General features: G+C 47.3%; 1 protein-coding gene across 5 annotated transcripts in view; it reads left to right on the forward strand.

Moving 5' to 3' along the window:
- USP4 (ubiquitin specific peptidase 4) overlaps positions 1-26667 on the forward strand; it is a 50448-nt gene extending 23781 nt beyond the window's left edge. The window contains exons 7-22 of one of the 5 annotated variants that reach the window (XM_081245594.1): positions 2077-2217; positions 3045-3162; positions 5014-5187; positions 7082-7240; positions 8096-8320; positions 9087-9170; positions 11053-11147; positions 13509-13700; positions 14334-14422; positions 18508-18735; positions 20380-20450; positions 20704-20822; positions 21152-21301; positions 22316-22419; positions 24942-25030; positions 25431-26664. In XM_081245594.1, the coding sequence (XP_081101720.1) occupies positions 2077-2217; positions 3045-3162; positions 5014-5187; positions 7082-7240; positions 8096-8320; positions 9087-9170; positions 11053-11147; positions 13509-13700; positions 14334-14422; positions 18508-18735; positions 20380-20450; positions 20704-20822; positions 21152-21301; positions 22316-22419; positions 24942-25030; positions 25431-25589 (2197 nt within the window). In that variant the 3' untranslated portion in view covers positions 25590-26664. Of the gene's footprint in view, positions 1-2076; positions 2218-3044; positions 3163-5013; positions 5188-7081; positions 7241-8095; positions 8321-9086; positions 9171-11052; positions 11148-13508; positions 13701-14333; positions 14423-18507; positions 18736-20379; positions 20451-20703; positions 20823-20985; positions 21099-21151; positions 21302-22315; positions 22420-24941; positions 25031-25430 lie in introns of those variants that run through there. The other 4 variants (XM_081245598.1, XM_081245596.1, XM_081245595.1 and 1 more) reach the window with 4 other exon arrangements.
- Positions 26668-26741: the final 74 nt, after the last annotated feature.

Genomic DNA, 26741 nt, shown 5'->3' on the forward strand with positions numbered 1-26741 from the left:
AAACCCACGCCCTTGGCAGTGAAGGTGCAGAGTCCTAACCACTGGACCACAGGGAATTCCCTGTTTTCTTTCATTTCAACCAGAATGTTGTCTGTTCAAGAAGTTGATACGTCTTGGATATTTGTAGTGGCTTTATATGGATTTTTGCCCTTTTAAGTTCAGGGAATAAAATAAGTTACCAGGGCTTCCCTGGTGGCGCAGTGGTTGAGAGTCCGCCTGCCGATGCAGGGGACACGGGTTCGTGCCCCGGTCTGGGAGGATCCCACATGCCGCGGAGCGGCTGGGCCCGTGAGCCATGGCCGCTGAGCCTGCGCATCCGGAGCCTGTGCTCCGCAACGGGAGAGGCCACAACAGTGAGAGGCCCGCGTACCACACACAAAAAAATAATAATAAATAAGTTACCAGTGAACAGTTACTAAAAAGGGGAGTGTTAAGCCATGTGCCTTGAGGTTCTTTATGTCAGAAATTTAATTTCGCTATCTTGTAGTATCTCCAGACCTGAGATAACTGAGTCTGCCATATCATACCAGTCTTGGGTAGTGACTTTCCTGCCTGCATAGGAGGCTGGGCATACCGGCATCACAGTGGACAGGCCTCAAGTGTATGTTTAAGTCACCTGTGTGGCAGAAGAGAGTGCCCTTGGCTCTGACAAGCCTCACTTAAGGAGCTGCCTGAGTTCTTGGACTCCTTTGCAGCTAAGATGAGGCTCAGTGAAGCAGATGCTCTTCAGGATTGGAGAAGGTGCGTTTCCTTATGGGTGGGTGAGAGGCTGGGGAGCCCTCTTTCCCCCTCCCTTGCTGTGACCACAGAATGTGAAGCAGAACTCAGTTCCTGACACCCATTTAGGCCCCTGGATAGTTCCCTGACATCTGCCTACAGTGTGGGTACAGGATCACTCATCTTTGTTGCCACGTCCCACTGTCTTCTCAAGGGGAACCCTGGTTGACATCAGATCACATGAGGTTGGGCACTCTGCAGGGACAATGCATCTTATTTATTTTCTCTATTCTAAAAATAACCCCAGGGCCTCCCTGGTGGCGCAGTGGTTGAGAGTCCGCCTGCCGATGCAGGGGATACGGGTTCGTGCCCCGGTCCGGGAGGATCCCATATGCCGCGGAGCGGCTGGGCCCGTGAGCCATGGCCGCTGAGCCTGCGCATCCGGAGCCTGTACTCCGCAACGGGAGAGGCCACAACAGTGAGAGGCCCGCATACCGCAAAAAAACAAAAACAAAAACAAATAAAAATAACCCCAAATCTAGAAGGAAAATCACAGTTGTACATATTTGAAACAATGCAGACAACTCACTTTCTTCTGCATGGGCCTATATGAATTTTAGTAGAAAATTTGATAAAATTGATGTCAGTTTTTTTGGGGGGTGAGCCGCACCATGCGGCATGTGGGATCCTAGTTCTCCAACCAGGGATCGAACCCGTGCCCCCTGCAGTGGAAGCGCGGGGTCTTAACCACTGGACCGACAGGGAAGTCCCATTTGATATCAATTTAAGATTTGGGGCAATTAGCCCTTGAATTAATTAGTCTGAAAGTAGGAATAAATCTAAAATGAGGTGCTATGAAAAATATTGAAACATGAGTTTGAAACAGAGGTTATTCACATTTGGTAAATTTAAGGAAACAAAAGGAATTTCGTCAAATAGCACAGTGAAACTAAATTGCCATTTTCCTATTCTGTTATAGCCACCTGTTTAATCTGGGTCAAGTACTTTGGGGGAAATTCATCTCTTATTACCATTTTTCTTTGTCTTTTCACTGGTACCTCTTAAAATTTAGGGAAGCTTATCATTTGTAAATCAAACCAGGATGCCCTGAAGATCAACCTTGTGTTTTATCCTACTGAAAGATTCATATACATGACCATGTGGATGAATGAGACAGAAAGCTCAGTTAATTTCTTTACTCTCACTTAAATAAAATTAGCATGAAAATGGGCTTTTTGCAATTAATGTTAAATAACTGAATATGGAGAACATTTATTTCTTGAGAAGAGACTTAAGGCATTAAATAGGGCTTGCTTTTTGCAAAATGTCAGTAGCATTGTTTCTGCTTCTCTCTCCCAGATCAAGCACTGCGCCTAGCAGAAATTTTACTACCTCTCCAACATCATCAGCAAGTCCCTATTCCTCAGTATCTGCCTCTCCCATTTCAAATGGTGATAGCACTAACACCTCTGGGATGCACAGTTCCGGTGTCAGCAGGGGGTAAGAGCAGGTCCTTTCACTTTGCTTCCCTTCCCTCTGAGTCCTTTCCCAGGCCGTACCTGGACAGCTCCTCTGCTGCTACACTAAGCATAGTGGGATTAGGGCTCCCCATGGGAACATGCTGCATGTGGTGTCTTGCTCCATTTCATACCCACAGTAAATTGTGCCTCCTAGTTCTGATGTACATTGCTTTTCTTCCTGCGAGCTGGTGTTTTCCTCACAGCCTGTCAGTTGGTGGTCATGGGGGTCAATGCATTTGTCTGTGAAGGAATGGGCTGGTTGTCTGGCAGAATAGCTATGCGGGGATGATTGTTGGCTGTGGGAAGATCCTGCCTGTTTCCCCTCTGCATGGCTGTGATCCTTTCTCCGAGTGTTTCAGGAGCACCTGCCATATAGCACGGAAAGGGTGGAAGAGGAAGGTCAGGCGAGAGAGAGAGTGCATGCACACTCAGGCACAGTCAAGACTGAGTGTGGCCTGGTGGGTGGTGGCAGGTGCAAGCTTTGATCTTGGTAACCAGTGTTCTTCCCCGAAGTCACCTGGCAGTTAGCCTTCTGGAGGGATACAAAATTAGCATTTGCCAAAGCCTGAGAGCAGAGGATTCAAACAGCATTTCTTCCCTTAAGGATGTGCTCACCACCCATTATCATGTCAAATCAAGGCAGGGAGTTGGGGGTGCTGGAGGGCTGGGGAGGGGAGTAAAGAGACCTTGTCTCACGGGGTTATTATCAAGTGAGAATTCTAGAGGCCCCAGCGGAGCCCCAAAAGGCATCCTGAGGGCATGTGAGCAGCACTCACTTTTATTGCTGATGTGGGTTATGTTTTCCAGTGGATCTGGCTTCTCTGCTTCGTATAATTGTCAGGAGTCTCCATCAACTCATGTACAACCTGGGCTCTGTGGACTTGGAAACCTGGGAAACACCTGCTTCATGAACTCGGCCTTGCAGGTAGAGGGCAGAGCTGCCATCTCAGTAACACTGTGTCTTCACACTCCTTGAGGCTCAAGTAGGTGTGGCCTCTAAGGTGTTGGGAGGATCCTCTCCCAGGGGTCCCTAACGACCCTTTGTTAGTACTTCAGGGATCCCTGCCAAGGCACGTCCCACTGGGTAGTACAGAATGGCCTCATCAGGGTTCCTGGCCTCAAAATGTCTTCTTAATCAGTTATAGGTTTGGTTTTACAGTGAAAGTATGTTGAATTTTGTTGACCATTAGGGAATGATCTCAGAGAGTACTGGAATACTTGCCTGGTTGATCTCTAATAGGATGAGAACTCACAGCAGCTGGTACTAAGGCAAATTATTCCTGCTTGAAGTTGACCATCTTTTCACCATTGAGCTGTCTCACCTCATGCCCCTGCTTGGAGAAAATCCTAAAATCCTCCCTTTGAAACCTCATTTATTCATCCATCAAATATTTTGGGGGCACATACTATGTGATGGTACTGTTTTGGGCATGGGCTGGAGTTTGGGTCCAACTGCAAAGTTAGGAGGGCACAGTCCTTAGTACTGCCTTCACTTCTGACACCAGCTGCAAGTTTGGGGCTCCCTAAGACCACCCTCAGTTTTGTTAATTTGCTAGAAAGACTTGTAGACTCACTTAAAAGAAATTATACTCACAGTTATGGTATGTTACAGGGAAAGGATACAGATTTAAAATTAGGCAAGGTTAAGAAGGGAGTAGGGCAGAGTCTAGGAGGGTTCTCAGTGCAGAGCTTCTGTTGCCCTCTTCCAGTGGAGTCAGGATGCTTTACTTTCCTGGCATTGATGTGTAACAGTAGGCATGGAGCATTGCCAGGTATGAAAACTCACCTGAGTTTTGGTGTCCAGAATTTTTATTGGGGCTTTATTATATGGCATGACTGATTGGTTGTCCAGTGGTTAAAGAGAAAATTCTTGTGAATTGGTGAATGTATTCAAAGATTTAAGGCAGACATACCAATCATGCCTATCTTCTTTCAGCACCCCAAATCATTTTACAAGGCAGGATGCTCTGATACCAAAATATGACAAGGAATTTCTAAAAACAAAAATTTTAGACTATCGTATCTCATAACTGTAGACACAAATAATGTAGATAAAATTTTAGCAAATCAAAATCAATGATATCTAAATAAAAGTGGTAACACATAACAAGTAGGTGTGGTTTGTGCTAGGAAAACCAAGTTGGTTTAACACCTGAAAAATTAATCAGTCTTTTAACATAGTAACAGAATGAAGGAGAAAACCATGTGATCATCTCTATAGATGTAGGGAAACTCATTTGATAAAATCCAATACCCACCTTCATTTTTTAATTTAAGGAGTTAAAATTAATATACACAGGTACAATATTATTTATTGTTTTCTCTAATTATCCTGATTTTCCCCTCCCATAGTGTTTTGGCTCTAGTAAAACATTTTGCCTTCGGCTTACTTATATTTTGTCTTCTCATGAAATAGTGGAATGTCGCAGTCACTTCCAATAAAAAAAAAATATCATCTTAAAATTATTTTCTTCCACTGAATTGAAAATTGCTGTGTGTCAGGCATTTGGGATATACAGCCTTTGCCTTCAGAGAGCTTGTCTCAGAAACAGTTCTTAGGCTGAGCTCCCTCCAAAACAGTGTCCCTGGGAGGCTAGTCACAATGTGGCCATCAGCCTCTAGGAGGCTGTGCCTTACTGTTATGAGCCCTTCAGAGAATCTGCTGAGCACTTCATTTTGTTGGCGTGACCCTCACTGGTCGTTTAGAACTGGGTTTATCTTGTGTCTCTGTGTGCTTTCCAGAAGTTTTGTAAGCTGTGATCGTATTCTCTTTCAGTGCTTAAGCAACACTGCACCACTGACCGACTACTTTCTCAAAGATGAGTATGAGGCTGAAATCAACAGGGACAACCCTCTGGGAATGAAAGGGGAAATTGCAGAGGCCTATGCAGAGCTCATTAAGCAGATGTGGTCTGGAAGGGATGCTCATGTGGCACCTCGCATGTTCAAAGTAGGTTGACATATATACTTCCTTTTTCCTATTTTGGGGAGAGTGGTTTCGTGTTGTAATGAAGCATTCCTTTACTGCATTTTGGGATTAAGATGGGCTCCGAGACTAAAAGCACTACGTGATCAGGTCCTTCTTTTCTGTTCAGTCATTTAGCACACACTTAAGTGACTCAGCCCCCACCTCTGGGCCGAGGATACTTCAGATAATCATTTGTATTGTAAGCTGCTTGTTCAGAATGCTGTATTCTACAGCGGCATTCTTTTTTTTTCTTTCTAAGTTTTTTTGATGTGGACCATGTTTAAAGTCTACTGAATTTGTTACAATATTCTGTTTTATGTTTTGGTTTTTTGGCTGTGAGGCATGTGGGATCTTAGCTCCCTGACCAGGATTGAACCCACACCCCCTACGTTGGAAGGTGAAGTCTTAACCACTGGACCATCAGGGAAGTCCCTACAGTGGCATTCTTTAAATGGTTGACACTCTAAGCCAGACCATAAAAATTCAGTCTAATTTCCAGTATCATCTGAAAAGTGCTCCCAGGTTCTCTGAGACTGGAACGTATAGCAACTGTGGTTTGAGTTGGGTCCCTGAAGTTAGGAATTGGGCTGACATTGTCGGATGTTGGTGTGAGGGGCAGTTCTCACTTGGGTCCCTCAGCTAAGAAGATGGGAAGATGGGTGAACTGCACTGGGCACTTGAAGCACCTCAACCTTCCATTGCCCTGAATGTTTTTCGCTGCTGAGGGGGAAGTGCCTTGCCTCCATGTGTTGAAATCTGGAAATCCTGTTTGGTTCAAGGAGCCTTCATGAAGCATCTGATTCACAGAGGAAAAAAAATATAGCACCTAAGCTCAATGAGAAAATTAAAATCTTAAATTGTTTATTGAAATTGAAAACAAATTCTTTTCATTCCCATGGTCACATTAATCCCTGGGAAGTATATGCAAATTACTATTCCCAGAGTTTCTGTTTCTGAAGGTCTAGGGTGGGGCCTGAGAAGGTGCATTTCTGTCAAGCTCTCAGATGATGCTAATGCCACAAGTTGGGCACTGCACTCTGAGGATCAGTAGTGTAGAGCAATACAAGGCAGACACTTATATAGGGCTAGGAGGGCTCTTATGTACAGTGCTCTTATTTAGGGCTAGGAGGATTCCTCTGGCTGATGCAGGTACCATTTGTAAACTTCTTAGGGAGACTCTGAACCAAAGAAGGTGGTTGGAGAGGGATTCGTGTCTGTACTTAGGAGATGTGGCTACTGAGGGAGTCACTCTTTACTCCTCTCTTAGGGGAGTGGCCCAGGTTCCAAGTCTGTAGTTGTCCTGGATTTCAGATCTTAGCCCTCTTCTCTCTGGTAGGAACTGCTGACCTTTAGGCCCTTGAGGAGTTAATCAGGCTACTGGAGCAAGGGTGTTCTCCCTTACGGTACCAGCAGACTGCAAATTTATTTATTTATTTATTTATAAAATAAATTTATTTATTTATTTAATTTATTTTTGGCTGTGTCGAGTCTTCGTTGCTGCACGTGGGCTTTCTCTAGTGGTGAGCGGGGGCTACTCTTCGTTGTGGTGTGCGGGCTTATTGCTGTGGCTTCTCTTGTTGCAGAGCATGGGCTCTAGGCGCACGGGCTTCAGTAGTTGTGGCACATGGGCTCAGTAGTTGTGGCTCTCAGGCTCTAGAGCACAGGCTCAGGAGTTGTGGCGCACGGGCTTAGTTGCTCAGCGGCATGTGGGATCTTCCCGGACCAGGGCTCAAACCCCTGTCTTCTGCATTGGCAGGCGGATTCTTAACCACTGTGCCACCAGGGAAGCCCAAAGTTATTTTTGATGACAATTTCCTATCTGACTTCACTGGTTCTTTATAACTTCTGCCTTCTGATGTGGTTGCTTTTGTTGTAGACTCAGGTGGGACGTTTTGCCCCTCAGTTTTCTGGCTACCAACAGCAAGACTCTCAGGAGCTGTTAGCCTTTCTTCTAGACGGATTGCACGAAGATCTGAACCGAGTGAAGAAAAAACCGTACCTGGAGCTGAAGGATGCCAATGGGCGGCCAGATGCGGTATGATATTGAAGACTTTTGAAGAAAAGTATTCCAGAGAAGCTGCCTCCTACTGGGAGGTGCAAGGGCATTCTTCTGGTCTTGGAATATTGGTGCCAGGGCTCTGGTTGCCTCTCACTGTTGTTTGTGATGTGGACGTGAGGTCTAATATGGAAATGTACTGCACGTTACAAAGGGGCTAACTCTAGTTACCCCTGATGCTCCCTCTTGGGCTTCTTCAAGTTAGAGTCAGTTTGTTTAATATAATTACATTGGTGAACCAGAGACTAGGGCACCCTGAAAACTGTAAAGTGCCTGTAGTGTGGGCCCTTGGGATTATTAAAATCCATCTATGATGATTGAAATAGTTTGTTATTAATGTTATTAGGGTACTTACATTTTTTTGCCTTGATTTTTAGATCTATGAAGAGGGAATTTAGTATTTAAGCTACCTATCACATTGGGATGAGCAATATGAATACTTCAAAGTAGCATTCACATCTTAAAGGAAAAACCATGAGCTAGCTGAACTATAGCATAAATTAAAAGCTCACTGAAGGGACTTTGGATCATTGGAAGCCCTATAGGAGGAGTCCTTCTCCGGTCAGGTCCATGTGTCCACAGTGCTCTCAGTTCGTCTCTGTCCCGTAGATCCTGCATCAGCACTTGGTTAAGTGTAGGATTGGGCATGGAGCTGGCATGTGGAATGAGTTTGGTATGCTAAGAGCGGTCCTGGCCCTCACTGGCCTGGACCAAGTTCTTGGCTGCACAGACGGCCTCACAGTCTATTTCAGATTTTGCTGTGAATCATTCTGGATGCAGAGGCTAAGAACTGGGGGATGTTGAGAATGTCTTATATCCTTTGCTTTCTTCCAGGTGGTGGCAAAGGAAGCCTGGGAGAATCATAGGTTGAGGAATGACTCTGTGATTGTGGACACGTTCCATGGCCTCTTCAAATCTACCTTGGTTTGCCCAGAATGTGCTAAGGTTTCTGTGACCTTTGACCCATTTTGCTATCTAACTCTCCCACTGCCCTTGAAGAAAGATCGAGTTATGGAGATCTTCCTGGTTCCCGCTGACCCTCGCTGCAGACCTACCCAGGTAAGAGAACTCGGCACCCTCATGGTCCCCCTTGTTGTGAGTGGCCTCCAGACCCAGAGTGGGGCTGCTTCCATCTGTTGCAGCAGCAGCTCCATCAGCTGCCTCTGAAACCCCTTGGCACTTGCCTTGAGTGTGTGCCCTTGTCCTCCCTCAGACCTTTGTGTAATCCCATGTCATTCAGGCATATTGTGAAGGTTCTCTGGGCTTCTCTGTCACCTTTTCCCCTATGCTCCATTCATTTGACTAAAGGAACCTGGCTGATCTGCTAAGAGATCCTTGAATCTGAATGTTAGGGGACTAGAAACAGTACTTCCCTTGGTTATGTTCACCCCTAAATCAGCTAGGAGAGCCTGGCCAGAACAAAAGGCCAAATGAAAGGTGTGACAGGCCGGTCTTAGTGTCCAGCCCTGCTGATGGCTCACTGCATGCTGCTTCTGGCTTTATGACAAGGACTGTTGGCAGTTTGTATAATTGTAACATTTCTTTAAAGGAAGTAGTGAATGACTCTAAAAAGTTAAGAAAAAAATAAAGCAATATGTAGGAGGGAAAGAGGTGGTCCAGCTTCTGTGGTGCTACCTGAATAGAGAGGCAGGTGTTGATGCAGAAGCCTTGCCTATTTGCTCTGCTGGCCACTCATCTGGGCCCTGACCTCACCACACACTGTTTCTGGTGGGACACCTCTGCCCTCCATGATGCCTGCTCCTCCCAACTCATCTCCCGCCCTTTCCAGAGCACCCTTGTCACGCCTCCCATCTCTCCTTTGCAGTACCGTGTGACTGTGCCGCTGATGGGGGCCGTGTCTGACCTGTGTGAGGCTCTCTCCAGGCTGTCTGGCATTGCTGCGGAAAACGTAAGGCGAGGTGTTCAGTGGCACTAAGCCTATTGGGGGCAGTTCATAGTCCTTTGGAGTTAAGTTTCAACCTTGTAGCCACTTTTGTGGGGTAGGTCTTATCGGCCAGCACACACGTGATTATATCTGGATGCCTCAGACCTCCTGGCCCTTGTTCATTTTGCACACTGTGCCTGAAACTGTCCCTTCCAGCCCTGGGAGCACTGTCTTTCCTCCATTGAGGATACACTAGCTATGGTCAGAGGGCCAGGACTGGGGATTTGCTCTCGCTTTGCCTCCCCTTCCTACCTGACTTCATCTGTAATGCGAGAAGTGGGAAGTTCTTTCCTGTCCCAAACTCTGTAAGTCTGTGGAGTGACTTGATAGAAATCTTTATTTAAAAACAATTGCTGGCGGCTTCCCTGGTGGCACAGTGGTTGGGAGTCCGCCTGCCGATGCAGGGGACGCGGGTTCGTGCCCCGGTCCGGGGGGATCCCACATGCCACGGAACGGCTGGGCCCTTGAGCCATGGCCGCTGAGTCTGCGCGTCTGGGGCCTGTGCTCCGCAACGGGAGAGGCCGCAGCGGTGAGAGGCCCGCGTACCGCAAAAAACAACAACAACAACAAAACAAACAAACAACAAAAACAATTGCTGGGACTTCCCTGGTGGCACAGTGGTTAAGAATACACCTGCCAGGGCTTCCCTGGTGGCGCAGTGATTGAGAGTCCGCCTGCCGATGCAGGGGATGCGGGTTCGTGCCCCAGTCCAGGAAGATCCCACATGCCGCGGAGCGGCTGGGCCCGTGAGCCATGGCTGCTGAGCCTGCGTGTCCGGAGCCTGTGCTCCGCAACGGGAGAGGCCACAACAGTGAGAGGCCCGCGTACCGCAAAAAAAAAAAAAGAACCCACCTGCCAATGCAGGGGACACGGATTCAATCCCTGGTCCAGGAAGAGCCCACATGCCGTGGAGCAACTAAGCCTGTGTGCCACAACTACTTGAGCCTGCGCTCCAGAGCTGGCGAGCCACAACTACAGAGTCCACGTGCCACTACTGAAGCCCACACCTAGAGCCGGTGCTCCGTAACAAGAGAAGCACGCGCAGCACAACGAAGAGTAGCCCCCGCTCGCCGTAACTAGAGAAAGCCCACACGCAGCAAGGAAGACCCAACGCAGCCAATAAATAAATAAATATATATATTAAAAAATAAAAATAAAATAGAAAAATAAAAACAATTGCTCACGCTGGCCTTTCTGCTGAGCCTGGCCCTGTGTGAAGGTGGGGAAAGTGAAGACCTCTTGCTGCACGAGGATCCATCCTCCTGGATGCCCGCAGCCCCTCCCTTGTCCCAGTCCTGGTCAGTGCCCTTCTCCTCCCCACTCTCCTTGCACCCCTGCTGGTTTCAGGTGATAGGTCTTGGTGGTTGGGGTTTGGTCTTTTCTGCTATGTGCTGAGGATGGCTTGGGGAATTCCGGCCCCAGGGAACACCCCAGAGGATTCTGGATGACTGCTGGTCTCTGGTCAGCACTCACTCCCCACCATTCCTGCCACTGGAGGGCAAATCCTGTCGTAAACCTTGGGACAGATATAGCATGTTTTCTGGTGGTGACAGCCATGCTGCTCTCTTTTGGCCCTTGGCCCCTGAGCTCTGGGGCTGGTTGCATCGTGATCTCACAGGGGGCAGCACATATTTTTTCATTTGTGCCTGGGTTAAAGTAGGTGTACTCTTTTTTAAAAAATATTTATTTATTTATTTGGCTGTGCCGGGTCTTAATTGCAGCACGTGGGATCTTCGTTGCGGCATGCAGCATCTTTTTAGTTGCGGCATGTGGGATCTTTAGTTGCGGCATGTGGTGGGTGTACTCTTATCCATCCTGTAATCTTTCTCTTACTATTGATTCTTAGATGGTGGTCACAGATGTGTATAATCACCGGTTCCACAAAATTTTCCAAATGGATGAAGGTTTAAACCACATCATGCCTCGGGATGACATTTTCGTGTGAGTACTCAGTGGTTTCTGCTGCAGGGTCAAAGGAAACATTCTAGAGGCTTTGCCAGTGTCTGTCAGTGTCTGCAGAGCAGAAGATCTGGCAGTTGGTGCTCATGTGGATTTGCCCCAACCCCTGGGTGCAAGAGATGGATGCTCAGGGAATTTGGGGTAGCCATCAGTGCTAAGCGCCTACTGGCACTTCAGAGCTAGACATTCCAGATAGCTCTCCTCCGCATGAACAAGGCTTTTGTCAACAGTTGCTACCTGTTAAGAAGGCCTGTTCAGTGGTTCTGCAGATGGTCCTGCTGTCAGAAATGCTTTTCTCAAGAAGAGTCACAGCTTTGTGAGGGGCCATGGGAAGACAGGAGAAGGGACGCAGTACACGGAGGGTCTCGTCCTTTCTCCCAGCCACAGGTAGTGGCTTCTCAGGCAGGTGCCATCCCAGATGACAGGGAAGGTTGATTTAAGCAGCCTTTTCCGGCACTAACATCTGCAAGCTCTGAGACTCGGTTTTCTCATCCCTGTGGGGACAGTACACTCCAACTGCAGCTCGTCTCCTCAGCTCCTCCCAAATCCTCTTGCTTCAAGGCTGCTTTGTGTGATTGTGTGATTGTGTGTGTGTCCCTCTTCCAAGTGGGGGTGGGGTGGGGGGGTGGAGTGTGAGCTTGCCTGAGCCCCCAGCAGCCACTTGCTCAGGGAGGCTTGCGTGTGGAGCACAACCATGTTGTCCCTCCCTCATTCCCTCTCAGCCAGAAACTTGCCTCTGCCGAGAAAGTTTTTTAGGATTTTGTTTTGGTTTTTGGTTTTGGCTGAGGAATGTAGTACACAAAGGAGGCATTTCCTTCCCTTTACATTTTTGTGGCCCTTGACTTCTAGGTCACTCTAAAAGGAAGAATTCTTAACCACACCCAAGATCCTAGTTCTGTTCACACTTGCATAGGCTGCCTCCCCACTCGCAGCCATGTTCCCTTACTTTACTAATGGAGGGTGCCAAGGCTCATGCTGGGGCACAGGACTGGGACTGTCCACTTCTTACCCCAAGACCTTAACACAGTCTCCCTCAGTTCTGGAAACTAGTGTTTGCACATACCTGCGCTGAGAAGACCTGGGACATCACCTTGTCGGGAGGTTGGCAAACCACCAACGGATGATTCTTCAGAGGGCTGGAGGGCCAGCCAGTTGGAAAGCAAATTGTTTTATGATGAATTGATAATTGTCTTATGAAAACACAGTTGTAGCATCTAATACTTTTTGAGCATGTGATGTACTGTGCTACTGAGTTACTTAATCCTCACCACTACACTGGAAGGTGAGTGATCCCATTGTCCGCTGGATAAACAGACTTAGAAATTAAGGCACTTGGCCTGGTTACAGCAGCCAGAAAGTGGCAATGATGGATCTGGAACCTGGGCCAACCTCACTCCAAGGCTTGGTTCTTGACCATTATGCTGGACACCAGGGTCCTTACGCTAGAGCATACCTTGGATGTTTTTGTGAGTTTTTCTTTGAACTCCTCCTGCATATACTATAGTCAGGACTGTTTGCCAGGCATGTGGGGAGAGGTGTGTGTGTGTATGTGTGTGTGTTTGTGTTTATAGTTTTCAAAAATTGAATCAGTAAGTTTGTGTCTCCCCCTGTAGGAAGAGGGAAAGACTACAGTTGGTTGCCAGCAATTTTGGTAACATCTATTCCAGGATAAAACATCTATAAATCTCCTCAATCCCATGTATTCACTAAGTAAGACACATTTTTCAAAATCATTGATTTGTATTTAGCAGTTTCTTTGGTTATCTCTGATTTAAAAAAAAATTAAATATGATTCTTTTACTTCAGTGTTTTTGAAGAAAGATGGCAAACAGTTTTATAAATTTGCTTCCTCATTTGAAATAAAGTCTTTGGCTTATATTCTAGGTATACGTCGCTGTACAGTATTTGGTTTTACTAAAGGGCAGGGCATTGAGAATGCCTTTTTCTAAAAGTTAAGCTCCTTGATGGGTGACAAAAGGTGAACTTGGTGGCTGGGTCCCCCTGTGTGCCTTTGTGTCTGAAGTGATGGTCTGGATGACAGGTGTCATCTGTGTTGAGTCCCAGTTGAAGGACCACAGAGTCTGAGGCCATGGTTGGGGGAAGGAGGATCACATTAGCCCCAGGTCCTGGGTTGTGTAGGTTCACCTTGTGTTAACAGTTGACCCTCTTTGGGATTCCTGACCCATCCTCTAGCATCGTCTTGGAAATGGTTTATCCACCTTTTGTACTGAAGTGTGCTCTGTCCTAGTAACTGTAGTCCTGGCCACCATGTAGCTGCAGCTCAGATCTCCATCTCTCACAGAGACCTGCCGCTGAAGATGCTTTCTTGTGTGATTGACACAGGTATGAGGTCTGCAGCACCTCCACAGACGGCTCTGAATGTGTCACGCTTCCAGTGTACTTCAGGGAAAGGAAATCCAGGCCGTCGAGCACTTCCACTGGGGCAGTGCTATATGGGCAGCCACTGCTGGTTTCTGTCCCCAAGCACAAGCTCACCCTCGAGTCTTTGTACCAGGCCGTTTGTGAGCGTATCAGGTTGGTGGTAGGAATGTGATTTGCTTGTTATCTAAAATAAGATAGGCCCAGTAAGAGTGACTGCCCCCTGCAGAGTGCCAGTGTTGACCCCGTGTGCTCACTTCTGTTAGAAATGTAGTTGTGTTGGCCCCTGGGAGGGCCAGGGCAGGTTCTATTGGGACAGAACATCTGGCACATCTGAAGCACCATGACAGTGAACACCTAAGCCTCTTCGAGTCCCTGGAATCATGTCTTCACACCTGTCAGTCACCTGCTTGAGGGAGTATAGTGCTTTGATGGCATTTTGTATTTGAATGTAATTTCTGAACTACTCCACTATCATTCTGAACCTGATAATTAACATTACTGGGAAATATTTTTTTAAATGATGGTGCCACGCAATGTTTATCAAAGATTTGAAACAGACTTTCTCAGAGTTTTCAGTGCCCTGGTAGTTAAACTTCTTATCTCATAGGTTCCTCTCAATTTCTTGAAGTGTTAAGCCATCACATGAATTTTAAGGCCCTCTTATTTACATAAATTGCTTTGTGAATAGCTGAATATATAAATTAAGAACTACTTCACGCTGAGTAGTGGAGCAAAACAGGTAAAGGCTACAACTAACAAACAATTTCTTTCTTTCTTCTTTTCAAGCCGCTATATAAAACAACCTTTGCCTGATGAGTCTGGCAGCTCGCCCTTGGAGCTGGGGGCCTGCAATGGCTCCAGGGGCAGCTGTGAAGGTGAGCGTACGCCACGCTGTGGGGCTGTGACTGACCAAATCCCTCCCGACTTCCCTCTTCTTCCAAAGGTGTTGTATACATGGGTGAGGGAGGCTCTGAGGCGGGGTTGGGGGCTCTGCCTAGAGAGCAGACCTGGAAGCCCTGTCTGCACCACTTCACTCTGCCAGAGCCCATTGTCCAACTTTGACACCTCGTGTAATCTTAGGCGTGGAGGCTGGGTTTCACCTCAGGGAGACTAAGCATAATAGGACTGAGTGACTTGCCCAGGGTCATGTAGCAGAGTCAGGATTTGATTCTGACCTGTTGGGATTGCTGAGTACACTTGGCTGCCTTCACAAGCTGGCTTGTGTCTGTAGAGCTTTTGTCTTGGCCCTTACCCATCACCATGGTCAGCAGCCGCCCCTGGGGAGGACAGATGTCCTGCCCAGCCAGTCAGAAGGCAGAGACAGGTTCTCTTGGGCCTTTCTTTCTACCCAGGAAGCCACAGGTGGTAGCTGGCTCTGGGCAGCTCCTGATGTGGGAGTGACGAGCCACAGTTGGAAAAGCAGTAGGATAGACTTGTTGCAAGAAACCCAGAGCCCTCACCATCCTTCTGTGCCCTAGTGCTCACAAGCTCATTTGTGACCGTGGAGCTGTGTCTGACCTGCACTGTGGCTGTCGTCCTTCTTTTGGGGGCCTGCGTGACTGACTAGGTGGCTTTATTCCTATAAAACCAATGTCCTCCAGTTCCTATGCTTTGTGAATAGCTGAATATATATTCTCAGTTGAAAATTCAAATGCCCAGATTTCTGCAAGACATGCCTGGTCCTGGAAAGTGAGAATTGACATTAAAAATAATGACCAGGGGCTTCCCTGGTGGCGCAGTGGTTGAGAGTCCGCCTGCCGATGCAGGGGACACAGGTTCGTGCCCCGGTCCGGGAAGATCCCACATGCCACGGAGCGGCTAGGCCCGTGAGCCATGGCCGCTGAGCCTGCACGTCCAGAGCCTGTGCTCCGCAACGGGAGAGGCCACAACAGTGAGAGGCCCGCGTACTGCAAAAAAATAATAATAATAATGACCAGAAGGCTCTGTCCTGAAGGGATATTCCAAATTGTTGGTATTTTAGGTTGAGTATTTATTATAGTCGTACTCCTGTTCTTGCCCAGAATATCATGTTCTCCTCCCACAAGGGATGAGCAGGAGTGTATTTTGTGCACAGGTCCCACAAGCAGACATGTTGGAGCTATAGTGGTAGTCTCTGAGCAGACCTTGGGTGACCCATGGGTTCTTAGTGCTCTGGAAGTTGAGGCACGGTGATTCCCAGCTTGAGGTGTAGGGCAGACCTCAAAAAGTCACTTCATCTCTCTTAACCTTGGTTTACCCATCTGCAAAATGGGATGATGATAACGGCTTCACAGAGTTGAGGTTACTGTTTAATGAGATAGTGTGGTTAGAGTATCTGGCACATAATAGATGCTCAGTTAATAACAGCATCAAGTCAGTATTTGCTCTTGTTACAATTAGCCTAGTTTCTTAGACATTCCATCTGTCAGTCTCTTGTTCAGTCTCTTGTTCTCACTGCCTTCTTTTGAATTCCATAAGTGAGCCTTGGTGCGTAGACTTCAAATCGTGTTTAATGTTAAGATAATTCTAACCTCTTTACTGCCATGGCTCCTTGTTAGGCCTGTGGTGGCTGTCTCCTGCTGATTCTCTGAGTGTCTTGGGCAGGACAATGTTTCACTTGCCAGTCTGAGAGCAGAGCAGGCTTACCTGGGCGTAAAAGGGGCTGTGCCACTGCTTCAGGAGTGAAGTGAGCTATTTGAGAAAGGAACCTCTGTGAGAGCTGAGGCTGGCAGTCTCATGCACACTGGCTGTTTCAGAGTCCTGCTCATGGGGACTCATGTCACACTGTCATCCATGGCTGTGATGATCCTGTGGCCTGACAGGAAACCGTGTTGCATTGTCCTGGGCCCAGCTTGTCCTTCCTCATGAGAACTCCTGAGACGCAGTCTTTGAAAGAGGATTTTTTTTTTAACTTATTTTTTGGCTGCATTGGGTCTTCGTTGCTGTGCATGGGCTTTCTCTAGTTGCAGCGAGCGGGTGCTACTCTTCGTTGCAATATGCATGCTTTTCATCGCGGTGGCTTCTCTTATTGTGGAGCACAGGCTCTAGAGCGCAGGATTAGTAGTTGTGGCGCATGAGCTTAGTTGCTCCGTGACGTGGGGTCTTCCCGGACCAGGGATCAAACCTGTGTCCCTTGCATTGGCAGGTGGATTCTTAACCACTATGCCACCAGTGAAGTCCCTGAAAGAGGATTCTTATGTAGAATATACGTCTTCCTTTCCTCAGTTTCCATTTCTATTGCTATTTCCCCAAACATATAAACTTCATATTTTGAATCTTTTCTTCCCCCGTTACTTTTTTTTTTTTTGACTGCGCCATGCACCTTGTGGGATCTTAGTTCCCTGACCAGATATTGAACCTGGGGCCCCGGCAGTGGAAGCACCAAGTCCTCACCACTGGACTGCCAGGGAATTCTCTTCCCCTGTTACTTTTACATCACCTTTTGGAGTTGCCCCCATCTTTGTTGAAATTACTTATTTGATACCTTAACTTTCCCCTTTGACTGCCCAACAACAAAAATTATGATGAGCATGATCATGGATTTTTTTATTGCAGCCACATATACCAACCAGTTCTCTTGAAACACCTGGGAAATTTACTCATCACCATATGTCTCTAGAATGCCTCTTTAAATTTCTTTTTTTAATATAAATTTTATTTATTTATTTTTTTATTTTTGGCTGCATTGGGTCTTTGCTGCTGCACGCAGGTTTTCTCTAGTTGCGGCGAGCAGGGGCTACTCTTTTTTTTTTTTTTTTTTTTTTGTGGTACGCGGGCCTCTCACTGTTGTGGCTTCTCCCGCTGCGGAGCACAGGCCCTGGACGCGCAGGCTCAGCGGCCATGGCTCACGGGCCCAGCCGCTCCGCGGCATGTGGGATCTTCCCGGACCGGGGCACGAACCCGTGTCTCCTGCATCGGCAGGTGGACTCTCAACCACTGCGCCACCAGGGAAGCCCGGGGGCTACTCTTTGTTGTGGTGCACAGGCTTCTCATTGCAGTGGCTTCTCTTGTTGAGGAGCATGGGCTCTAGGCACACGGGCTTCAGTAGTTGTGGCACACAGGCTCGGTAGCTGTGGCGCACAGGCTTAGTTGCTCCATGGCATGTGGGATCTTCCCAGACCAGGGATCAAACCCGTGTCCCCTGCATTGGCAGGCGGATTCTTAACCACTGTGCCACCAGGGAAGTCCCTAGAATGCCTCTTAAAACTTTTTTTTTTCCCCCTGGCTGCGCGGCTTGCAGGATCTTAGTTCCCCAACCAGGGATTGAAGCCACGTCCATGGCAGTGAAAGCGCTGAGTCCTAACCACTGGACCGCCAGGGAACTCCCCCCCTTCAAACTCTTGAAACCCGGCAATCTCAGATGAATAAAGAGAAAAAAGGAGGGGAGGATCCTGTGTGCTGTGTTCCTTGGGGCCCATCATGGTGCCTGCACCTGAGAGACATGCAGTAAATACTTGTTGAAGGGACAGTCATCATGTTTCTTGTGGAGGAACTGAAGACCTTTACTTAGTATTTGTGTTCATTATCATATTTAAAGTTTTACTTTTAAATTGTTTCTTACCAGCCGGTCTTCTTGAGTATTGATTATGGGTTTAATTTTGGTCCTTTACTCTCTGTGCCTAATGATCAAGTTGAAAGAGTCAGACTATGTGGGATGAAGCCCAGTAAAGTACCAAGTGGTGAGGGCCCCAGATTTAGGGCTGGCAGGACTGCTGACTCACTTTTACCTTCTGGTGACTCCTTGAACCTCTCTGGGCCTCTGCGTCCTCATCGTGGAATAGCTGTGCCCACTTGCCTGCTTACCAGGTTGTGGGGGTGTCGCATGTGAATTTAAGTGCCTTGTAGATGCAAAGGGGTAGATGTAGTTTCACACACACAGGACTGAATCTGGAAGGAAGCACCACAGTTAGGTATGAAATAAAAATTGCAGCATTGAAATGGTGGCAAATTACATACATGTTATTTTTCATTTGTATGCTAGGAGAAGACGAAGAAGAAATGGAGCATCAGGAAGAAGTCAGAGAGCAGCTTTCAGAAACAGAGGACAGTGGGGAGGATGAGCTGGGAAGTGACCATGGCGAGACCACCCAAAAAAAGCTCAAAGGCCGGCCCTGCCCAAAAAAGCTTTTTACCTTCTGCCTTGTGAACTCCTATGGTACAGCCGACCTAAATTCACTTGCAGCTGATGGGAAACTGCTTAAACTCAACTGTAAGCACTTTCTCTGACCTTTCAGACTGGGCTTTTGGGGACTTAGGATCTACTGGAAAATCCTTGCACTTAGCACTCACTGACTGCACTGAGCTTTCATCATCTCATAGTATGGCTCCAGGAACAGACACTTGTGTGATTCTTGGCTTAAAGCTCCCTAAAGACTGTTTCAGAGACATGACACCCCTCCGCACTTTCCCTTGGCCTTCTTGTCAGGCTTTTCTCTTCCGTCCTTGATGACTTCAGAAGGAGACGAGCTCTCCCTCCACTCCCACCATCCTTCAGGACTTCTGTTCGGGTTGATAACACTTCTTGTAGCCCTCCTAGGTGGCAGCATTTCCCCAAACTTATGAGAATAAATGCATATTTCTTTTGTTCCATGAGAATACTCATGAAGTGTGACCCATCTAGAGAATGGTTACGGATTTCACAGGCTGTTACCTGGAGCCTGTAATGGAGACTGCTGTACGGATGGGAAGGGGCATCCACACGGGATGTGTGTTGTGCGTGAAAAGCAACATGTGGATAGTGAAGATGCCTACCCTGGGTCGGGAGGGGAGCTGCAAAAGCATCTCTTGTGTCTTTTTGCTTCCTTCATTGGAGAAGAGATTTGCTAGATGTCCTCTAGTTTGCTAGCTTGCTTCCCTTTTTAAATAATTACCTAAAAATAGTTTTTTAAACAGCTTTATTGAGATGGTTTTGGATCTTTCTTGTCTTTTTGCAGCTCCATTCCCTCTGTGCGGCTTCTTGTCTTTAGTGTAATGCCTTGCAAATTCTAGCCCCCTTCTTTTTTTTTTACTTTATTTATTTGAATTTATTTATTTTTGGCTGCTTTGGGTCTTCATTGCTGTGCGCGGGCTTTCTCTAGTTGCAGCGAACAGGGGCTACTCTTCGTTGTGGTGTGTGGGCTTCTCATTGCGGTGGCTTCTCTTGTTGCGGAGCATGGCCTCCAGTAGTTGTGGCTCACAGGCCCTAGAGCGCAGGCTCAGTAGTTGTGGCACACAGGCTTAGTAGCTCCACAGCATGTGGGATCTTCCCGGACCAGGGCTTGAACCCGTGTCCCCTGCATTGGCAGGCAGATTCTTAACCACTGCGACACCAGGGGAAGTCCCTAGCCCCATTTTGGACACCGGTCTTTGACTCCTCAACTCAGTCTTTTGTTCTCCTCCCCTGCCCCCTCACGCTATGGCCTGGAAAATGCCTCCAGGCGATAAGCTGGGGCCATGTAGGCATCACCTTATTTTTTGCCTTCTCTCAGGGATCTCACTCTTGCTCTGCCTAATATTCAGTGTCTGAAAACAGTTATTTCCTCTATTTTGTCAGTTTTTCTTGTCGTTTAAGGCAAGAGGAGAAATCTGGCCACTGTTACTCCATCTTGACCTGTGCCCTTTCAGAATTCTATGTAGTTAGTGCCTTTAAAGTGTGTCTGTAGCATTGAGGAAATCTTTGCCAAAGGATTTGGGGGCCCAGGGATTCAGAGTTGGCTGGCTCAAGGCAGAGCATTACTCTTGGCAGTGGCTGTTGATGGGTGAGCGGGTGTTGATGGCATAGCCTGAGTGTGGTCCTTCTCACTCTTGTCACCTGAGGAGCCTCTACTGTTGCTGGCCATTCAGTAGTGAGTGACACTTTGGTCCTCCTCCACAGCTCGATCCACACTAGCCATCGATTGGGATAGTGAGACCCGGAGCCGTTATTACGATGAGCAGGAATCTGAGGTAGGTCACTCGGCATTCTTGGTCAGGGGTATGTGCTGGTTTCTTCTTCGGGTGGGTCTCTCTCACCAGTTCCCCAGGAGTTTAGCAAGGTATGTTTTAGACCGAGAATGAAAAGCACTTAAAGATTTTGTCATTACATGTTCAGAGGCTCCAGAAAGTACATTATATTCCAGGCGTGAGAGCTCGTGAGGCTGTCGCTGAGCCTGGTAAGATTTTGTTTCCTCAGCAGACCTCAGCACTTTGTTCCTCACAGACCTACGAGAAGCACGTCAGCATGTTGCAGCCTCAGAAGAAAAAGAAGACAGCAGTGGCCCTGAGAGACTGCATCGAGCTCTTCACTACCATGGAGACCCTTGGGGAGCATGACCCCTGGTATGCAGCTCCCACCTCTGGGCAGGGGCACCCAGGTACCCTGGGACTCTGAGATCTGCTGGGTCCATCTGTGTACACAAAAACCCTTTGTATTTGGACTTGTCACTTTTTTACATGGCTGACCCTACAACACAGGTTTTTCTGTGTGAATTGTGTTTTTCAGACTAGGAAAGCCATCACCCTCTTTTGGAAGGTGGCTTAGAGACCTCCCTGCCCTGAAGCAGTCATGCTGAGTACAAGAAAGGATGTTATGGGATTGCCTCCATGCTTGAGAGCCCAGGTGGCACTGGCCCCCTGCCTCCCCACTAAGTGGAGGTTTCTCTTTTCAGGTACTGTCCCAACTGTAAGAAGCATCAACAGGCCACAAAGAAATTTGACCTGTGGTCCTTGCCGAAGATTCTGGTGGTCCACCTCAAACGTTTCTCCTACAATAGATACTGGAGGGACAAGCTTGATACAGTTGTGGAATTCCCAGTCAGGTGGGTCCCTGGGCTGCAGTGTTATTTTTGGGAAAATTAAAAAACAGGCAGACAATCTGGGCACTGATTGGCAGAGTGTTTTGCTGCCAAAGACTTTTCTGCGTTAAGGTGTGTGTGTTGCTAGGCTCTGAGAAGTTAGACTTTGGCTCACTTCCCCTCCGTGTCTGTAGGGAAAGGACTCTCCAGTAGAAGCACTTCCTCTCTCGAGTCCCTTACGCAGCCTAACTGAACTGGTCTTCCCATCTGTCATTGGTCTCTGGGAGCCCAGGCTCAGTAGGGCAGCACAGGGACATGCTGTACCTCATTAATGCAGGGGCACAAGGAACCAGAGAGTAATCTGCTGGGGAGAGTTGGATTTTTGGGGGTGCAGATCCACCACAGTCCTGTCCCTGGGGCAGGGACTGGGACTGGCTGTCTACTAGTGTCCTCTTAGGTCCCAGGGTACAGAGTATAAGTGACACAGGCAAGTCAGTCAACAAGGTAGGAGTCCCCCGACAATGTGCAGATTTAAAAATGCTTTTTGGGGGATGGGGGATGGGTAGATAGTTACATGAAGATAGACATGTCAACAGGAGGACCTAGGTGGCGGGTATATACATGTTTGTTGTAAAATTCTTTTTTCTGTATGTTTGAAATTTTCAAAATAAAACATTAGGGAAAAAAGCTTTTGGGGGCCTATTTTGGTATTTAGCTTAAATTTTTATGGCACTAGTTGTAAATCTGATAGTAAAAGCCATTTTTACAAAGTTGCTGCAGCCCTTGTGTCTGTGCCCAGAGCCCTTCTTTGACATTTGGTCTCGGGTAAGGCTTCTCTTTTCCAGTCTGAACACGTCAGTGGTCAGAACAAGACCCCAGGACCCCTTCTGTCTGGACTGTTCATTCGTTCCTTCTGCACTTAGTTTCTGAGGGCCTCCCTGTGTTATAGCCTGTTGCATGAAAGGGGTTGCTGGGTTGCTCTGACTTCTTTCTCTGAGTTTAATGTATTGAAGGGTTATTTTTGTTTTCTGTGCTCAGAGCTCTGAACATGTCTGAGTTTGTCTGTGACCTGTCAGCAAGGCCTTATGTGTACGACCTCATTGCCGTGTCCAATCATTATGGAGCCATGGGGGTTGGCCACTGTAAGTACTGGTATCTGCTTCCTTCTGAGATGTTGACATGCCCATGGCCAGTCACCTTTCACCAGCCTCTCCCTGTGTGCCAGGCATTGCCCTAAGCACTTAACTTACACAGCTCCACGGGCCTCAGGTTGCGGGCTTTTTCCATATTGCTGCCCTTCAATTTTTGTGGTAGGATGGTGGTTCATATTCTTTAATGCAATAATCCACCTCTGGGAAACCTAAGGAAATTACTTGACTTTGGGGAAAAGCTTCATGTGCAAAGATATTCACCTACTTATAATAGTGAAAAATTAGTATTATTTATAAGAGTGGAAAATTAATATTAGCATTGGTGATCAACCGTTGGCACTTCTGTCCATCGATTTCATGGAAGAGTACGCAGTCATTGCAAAATAAAATTAATAATAACATGGGGAAATACCCATGGTATGTTAAGGGAAAACAGCTACACAAAATTGCATCATTACAGAAAGTAGTATCACAACTACATTGAAACAAAAGACAGAGAAGCTATGATAGGAGGGGGGAAAGCCTAGGAGGAGAGAGACCAAAATGTTAATTTTACTATTTTTTCTTTGTTCTACTTTATTTTCCAAAATTTCTATAATGTGTAGGTTTACCTTCACTTTTATACTTGTACTAGTTTATTTTGTTACTTGTTTATGGAAAGGTGTTAGTGATGTTGAAGTGAGGAGCTGGGTTTCCTCATCTCTCTTCTATTGCATCTGCACCATGATAACTGCCACTGCACCCAGTGTCAGGACCCCAAGAGATGACACCATGGGAGGTGTCAGTTCCATTTACACTTACAGTGGATTATGGAACTGCCCTAAACCCCAGTCTTCTCTTCTATACTGGTAAGCTTTTTCTGTTGGCCCAACAGTCTGTTCTCCTGCCTCTCTGCTCTTACCATATCACCTCTTGCCTTTAGATGGCTGCTCAGTCTCCAGCCCTCAGGTCTACATTTCAGGCCATTAGAAGAAGAGGAAAAAAGGGCATGACCTTCCCTTTTAAGCAGATCTCCCAGAAGTCCCCCTCAACTCCTCTACATACATCTCATTGGCTATCACTTGGTCACAGGGCTACCATCTAGCTGTAGGAGAGGATGGGAGATAAAAATTGTGCCTGTTTGAAAATTGGGGCTCTACTGGAGTGGCTATTAGCAATCTCTGATCATATCGTATCCTGCAGCACTTACTCTTCTCTAACTTTTTTCTCCCCAAAGTAATTTCACTATCTATATTCATGCATACTGGACACACGTATTCATTTTTAACTTCCATTCTAGCATATAAACACTGCTAGGGGCAGGTTACTTAGCCTCTTTATGCTTCAGTTTCCTCATCCAGGTTAGGCTTCAGTTTCCTCATCCAGGTTAGGCTGGTTATGTGCAGGTCCACATTGGGTCCACAGTTGGAATGCCAAGATTGAGAACCACCATTGCTGTTGTTATGCCAAGCATGGACAGCGGGGACACGCCCTTGGCACCTTCTCTGTCACTGTCCCATGTCCTTCACCACCACTTGGTGCAGTAGGCACTTCAGTGAGTAATGGTTAAACAGCTTAAGAAAAAAAAAAAAAAAAAACAGCTTGCCAAAGCCACACAGCAGGTTGAGACTGGAAACCAGATCTCCATCAGATTCTGTTGTTTCTGAGAGTCTGGGTGGAGCAGGAATTGGGTATTGCTGCTGGGATTCCTGTTGTAAACACATCCTGCTTCGAAATAGTGTAATATCAAAACCGGAAGTGTTGGCTGTGGGAAATGCTTGCCCAGTGTGGGGAAATGCTTGGCCCGGTGTGAGGAATTGTTATCCAGCCACAGATTCTTGACTCACAATTTCAAAGGCAGATATATTTAAGTTTTCTTGTTCCCATCCCAGCTTTGCAAACCCAAACACCCAGTGTGTCCCTCTTTGGGGTTACCCCACAGGCTCCAGAGGCGGTGAGAGGCAGTAGTAGCCAACCATCCGCCTGGATGAAGTGGGGGAGTTGGACTTGGCATGTTTCTGAGAACTGTTGTTTTGTTTAAATCTTAAAGTATCAGCTCCTTTTAATGGTCCCCTGACTCTGGGTTATTGCTTTTAGCCATCCTGAAGATTGACACTGGATTCCTCTATTTTTTGGATTAGTTTTCCAAAATTACAGTTTAAAGCCTTGGTCGCTCCATTTTTACTCTTTTAGTGCCTTTTTGAGAAGGAACAGATTTTTTTTTTAACATCTTTATTGGAGTATAATTGCTTTACAATGGTGTTGTGTTAGTTTCTGCTTTATAACAAAGTGAATCGGCTATACATATACATATATATCCCCATATCTCTTCCCTCCCACCCTCCCTAGGAACAGGTCTTTTTTAAAAGGATGAGTTATCTTTTGGTTGGTAGGACACAAGCTATAAATTACTTTTAATTTCAGACTCTGTTTGTTTCATGTTTTGGAATTGTGTTGCTGTTGAGTGCCACTGTAATGAGCTAGCCAGATTAGCTCTCTTGGTGACCGGCTAGAGTATTCTCTTGCTTTGGCAGACACTGCGTACGCAAAGAACAAACTGAACGGGAAGTGGTATTACTTTGATGATAGCAGTGTGTCCCTGGCCTCCGAGGATCAAATAGTGGTGAGTAGGCCCTAATGCCTGGTTCCTACTCTTACCTTTAGGGATTAGAGCTGGGAAGAGTCTTCTGGGCTAGTTGGTTATTTAGTCATCCTGCTGGGACAGTGGAAGCAAGGTGTGGTGGAGAAAGAGTTGGCTGCTATTCCTTCTGGGACCCTTCCTAAATGAGATGCTCAACTCTCCTCGGGGTCTGTCACAAGGCCCCTGCCTTTCCCCACTCCCTGGGGAGGGTCAGCATGAGCCAGCCTCAGGTAGAAGGGTTTTCACAGTCACTTCAGTGTGTGGCTGCACAGGGCAAGACGGCGGATCCCTGAGAGTAGTGTGTTCTGAACAGAGAAAAGCTGGGGGGGAAATGGGTGATTTTTCCAACCCGTGAATGGATGTTGCCCCTCTTGTGTTTTAGACGAAAGCAGCTTATGTGCTGTTTTACCAGCGGCGAGATGATGAGTTGTATAAGACGACTTCACTCAGTTTTCCTGGATCCTCTGATGGAGGGACGAGACCAGGCAGCTTACAGCAAGGCATGGGGGATGATGAGACTTGCAGCATGGACACCAACTGATGGTGCCTCAGTGACCCTGCACCCCAGCACCGGTGCAATCCCTCAGGAGAACACCTTTGACACTGAAGACTTGCTAGTGTTCCGTCTAAAAACCGGATGAGGAAATTCTTTTATGAGAAAAAAAAAAAAAAGGTTATGTTAGGAGGCTGAATTAGTTTTCTTTTTATACAGGTGGTGAGAAATTTCTGTAAAACCTGTGGAGCTGCAAAGTAGGGGTTGGGATGGGGGCACATAATGCAGTATGTCTGATGGATTCCAGAGAACGGAGAGGAACACACTGTTCATTGAGTTTGGTGTGGCCATGAAGACCTGCCACAGGCTGCCCTGAATTCCTGGATTTTTGATTCTGGTGATGATTACTGTTCCCCCCAGTAGTCTGCCCACAGTAAATGAAGCCTCGAGTAAATGATGTCATCCCCTTCTCCCTTGCTGTGCAGTGAGATGGGTTTATAATACCCTAAAAATTAGCCACCAAAGCCCATTTCTGTTTCCCTTTGTGTCATCTTGGAATATCCAGCTTTCTCCTCCCTAATGAAATGAAGATGCTTGGTGTTGGGGTTTCCTGCCCCTCCGTCTCCTGTGGAACCTAGCAGTTCTGTTATGTCCCCCAGCATCCTTGATGAACTGAGACAGTTGGATACCCCTCTGGCACTTTTATTAGATATCACTTGGAAGTTGGTACACTAAACCACTGGGTACTGGGTCACGTCTAGTAGTTTCTCTCCCTGTTGGCTCAAGAATGGGAACCTTCCTGGGCTTGGAAAGAGCTCCTGTTCTCGCTGATTTCGGTTAGAAGTGAGATCCCCGCCCCTCCAGCCGATTTTCTTTCGGCGGTCTGGCCTCCTTAGGCCTGCCCGGGCCGCACTCCCAGGGCCGTTGTCTTTGTCGCGGGGAGGCCTGAGACCTCTTTCCCCTCCGTGGGTGGGGCCCTTGTTTCCCTTTGCGTTGGTTCAAAGAACAAGGTCATCCGGGCTTTTCTTGTCTGACCTTTAACCTGAGCCGTGGGGGTTGGGCCTGTCAGTCGCGGGCATACGCGACGGATCGATGAGGGCGTGCGGGACGACCGTTGGTAGGGGCGGTAGTGCGGGAGCGCCGGCTGCTCGGTGAGGACCCGGCTGTGGGTCTCCGCTCGGGGGCTGGCCACTGGGTGGG

This window comes from Mesoplodon bidens (assembly GCF_964165515.1).
Source record: "Mesoplodon bidens genome assembly, chromosome: 10".
Taxonomy (NCBI): domain Eukaryota; kingdom Metazoa; phylum Chordata; class Mammalia; order Artiodactyla; family Ziphiidae; genus Mesoplodon; species Mesoplodon bidens.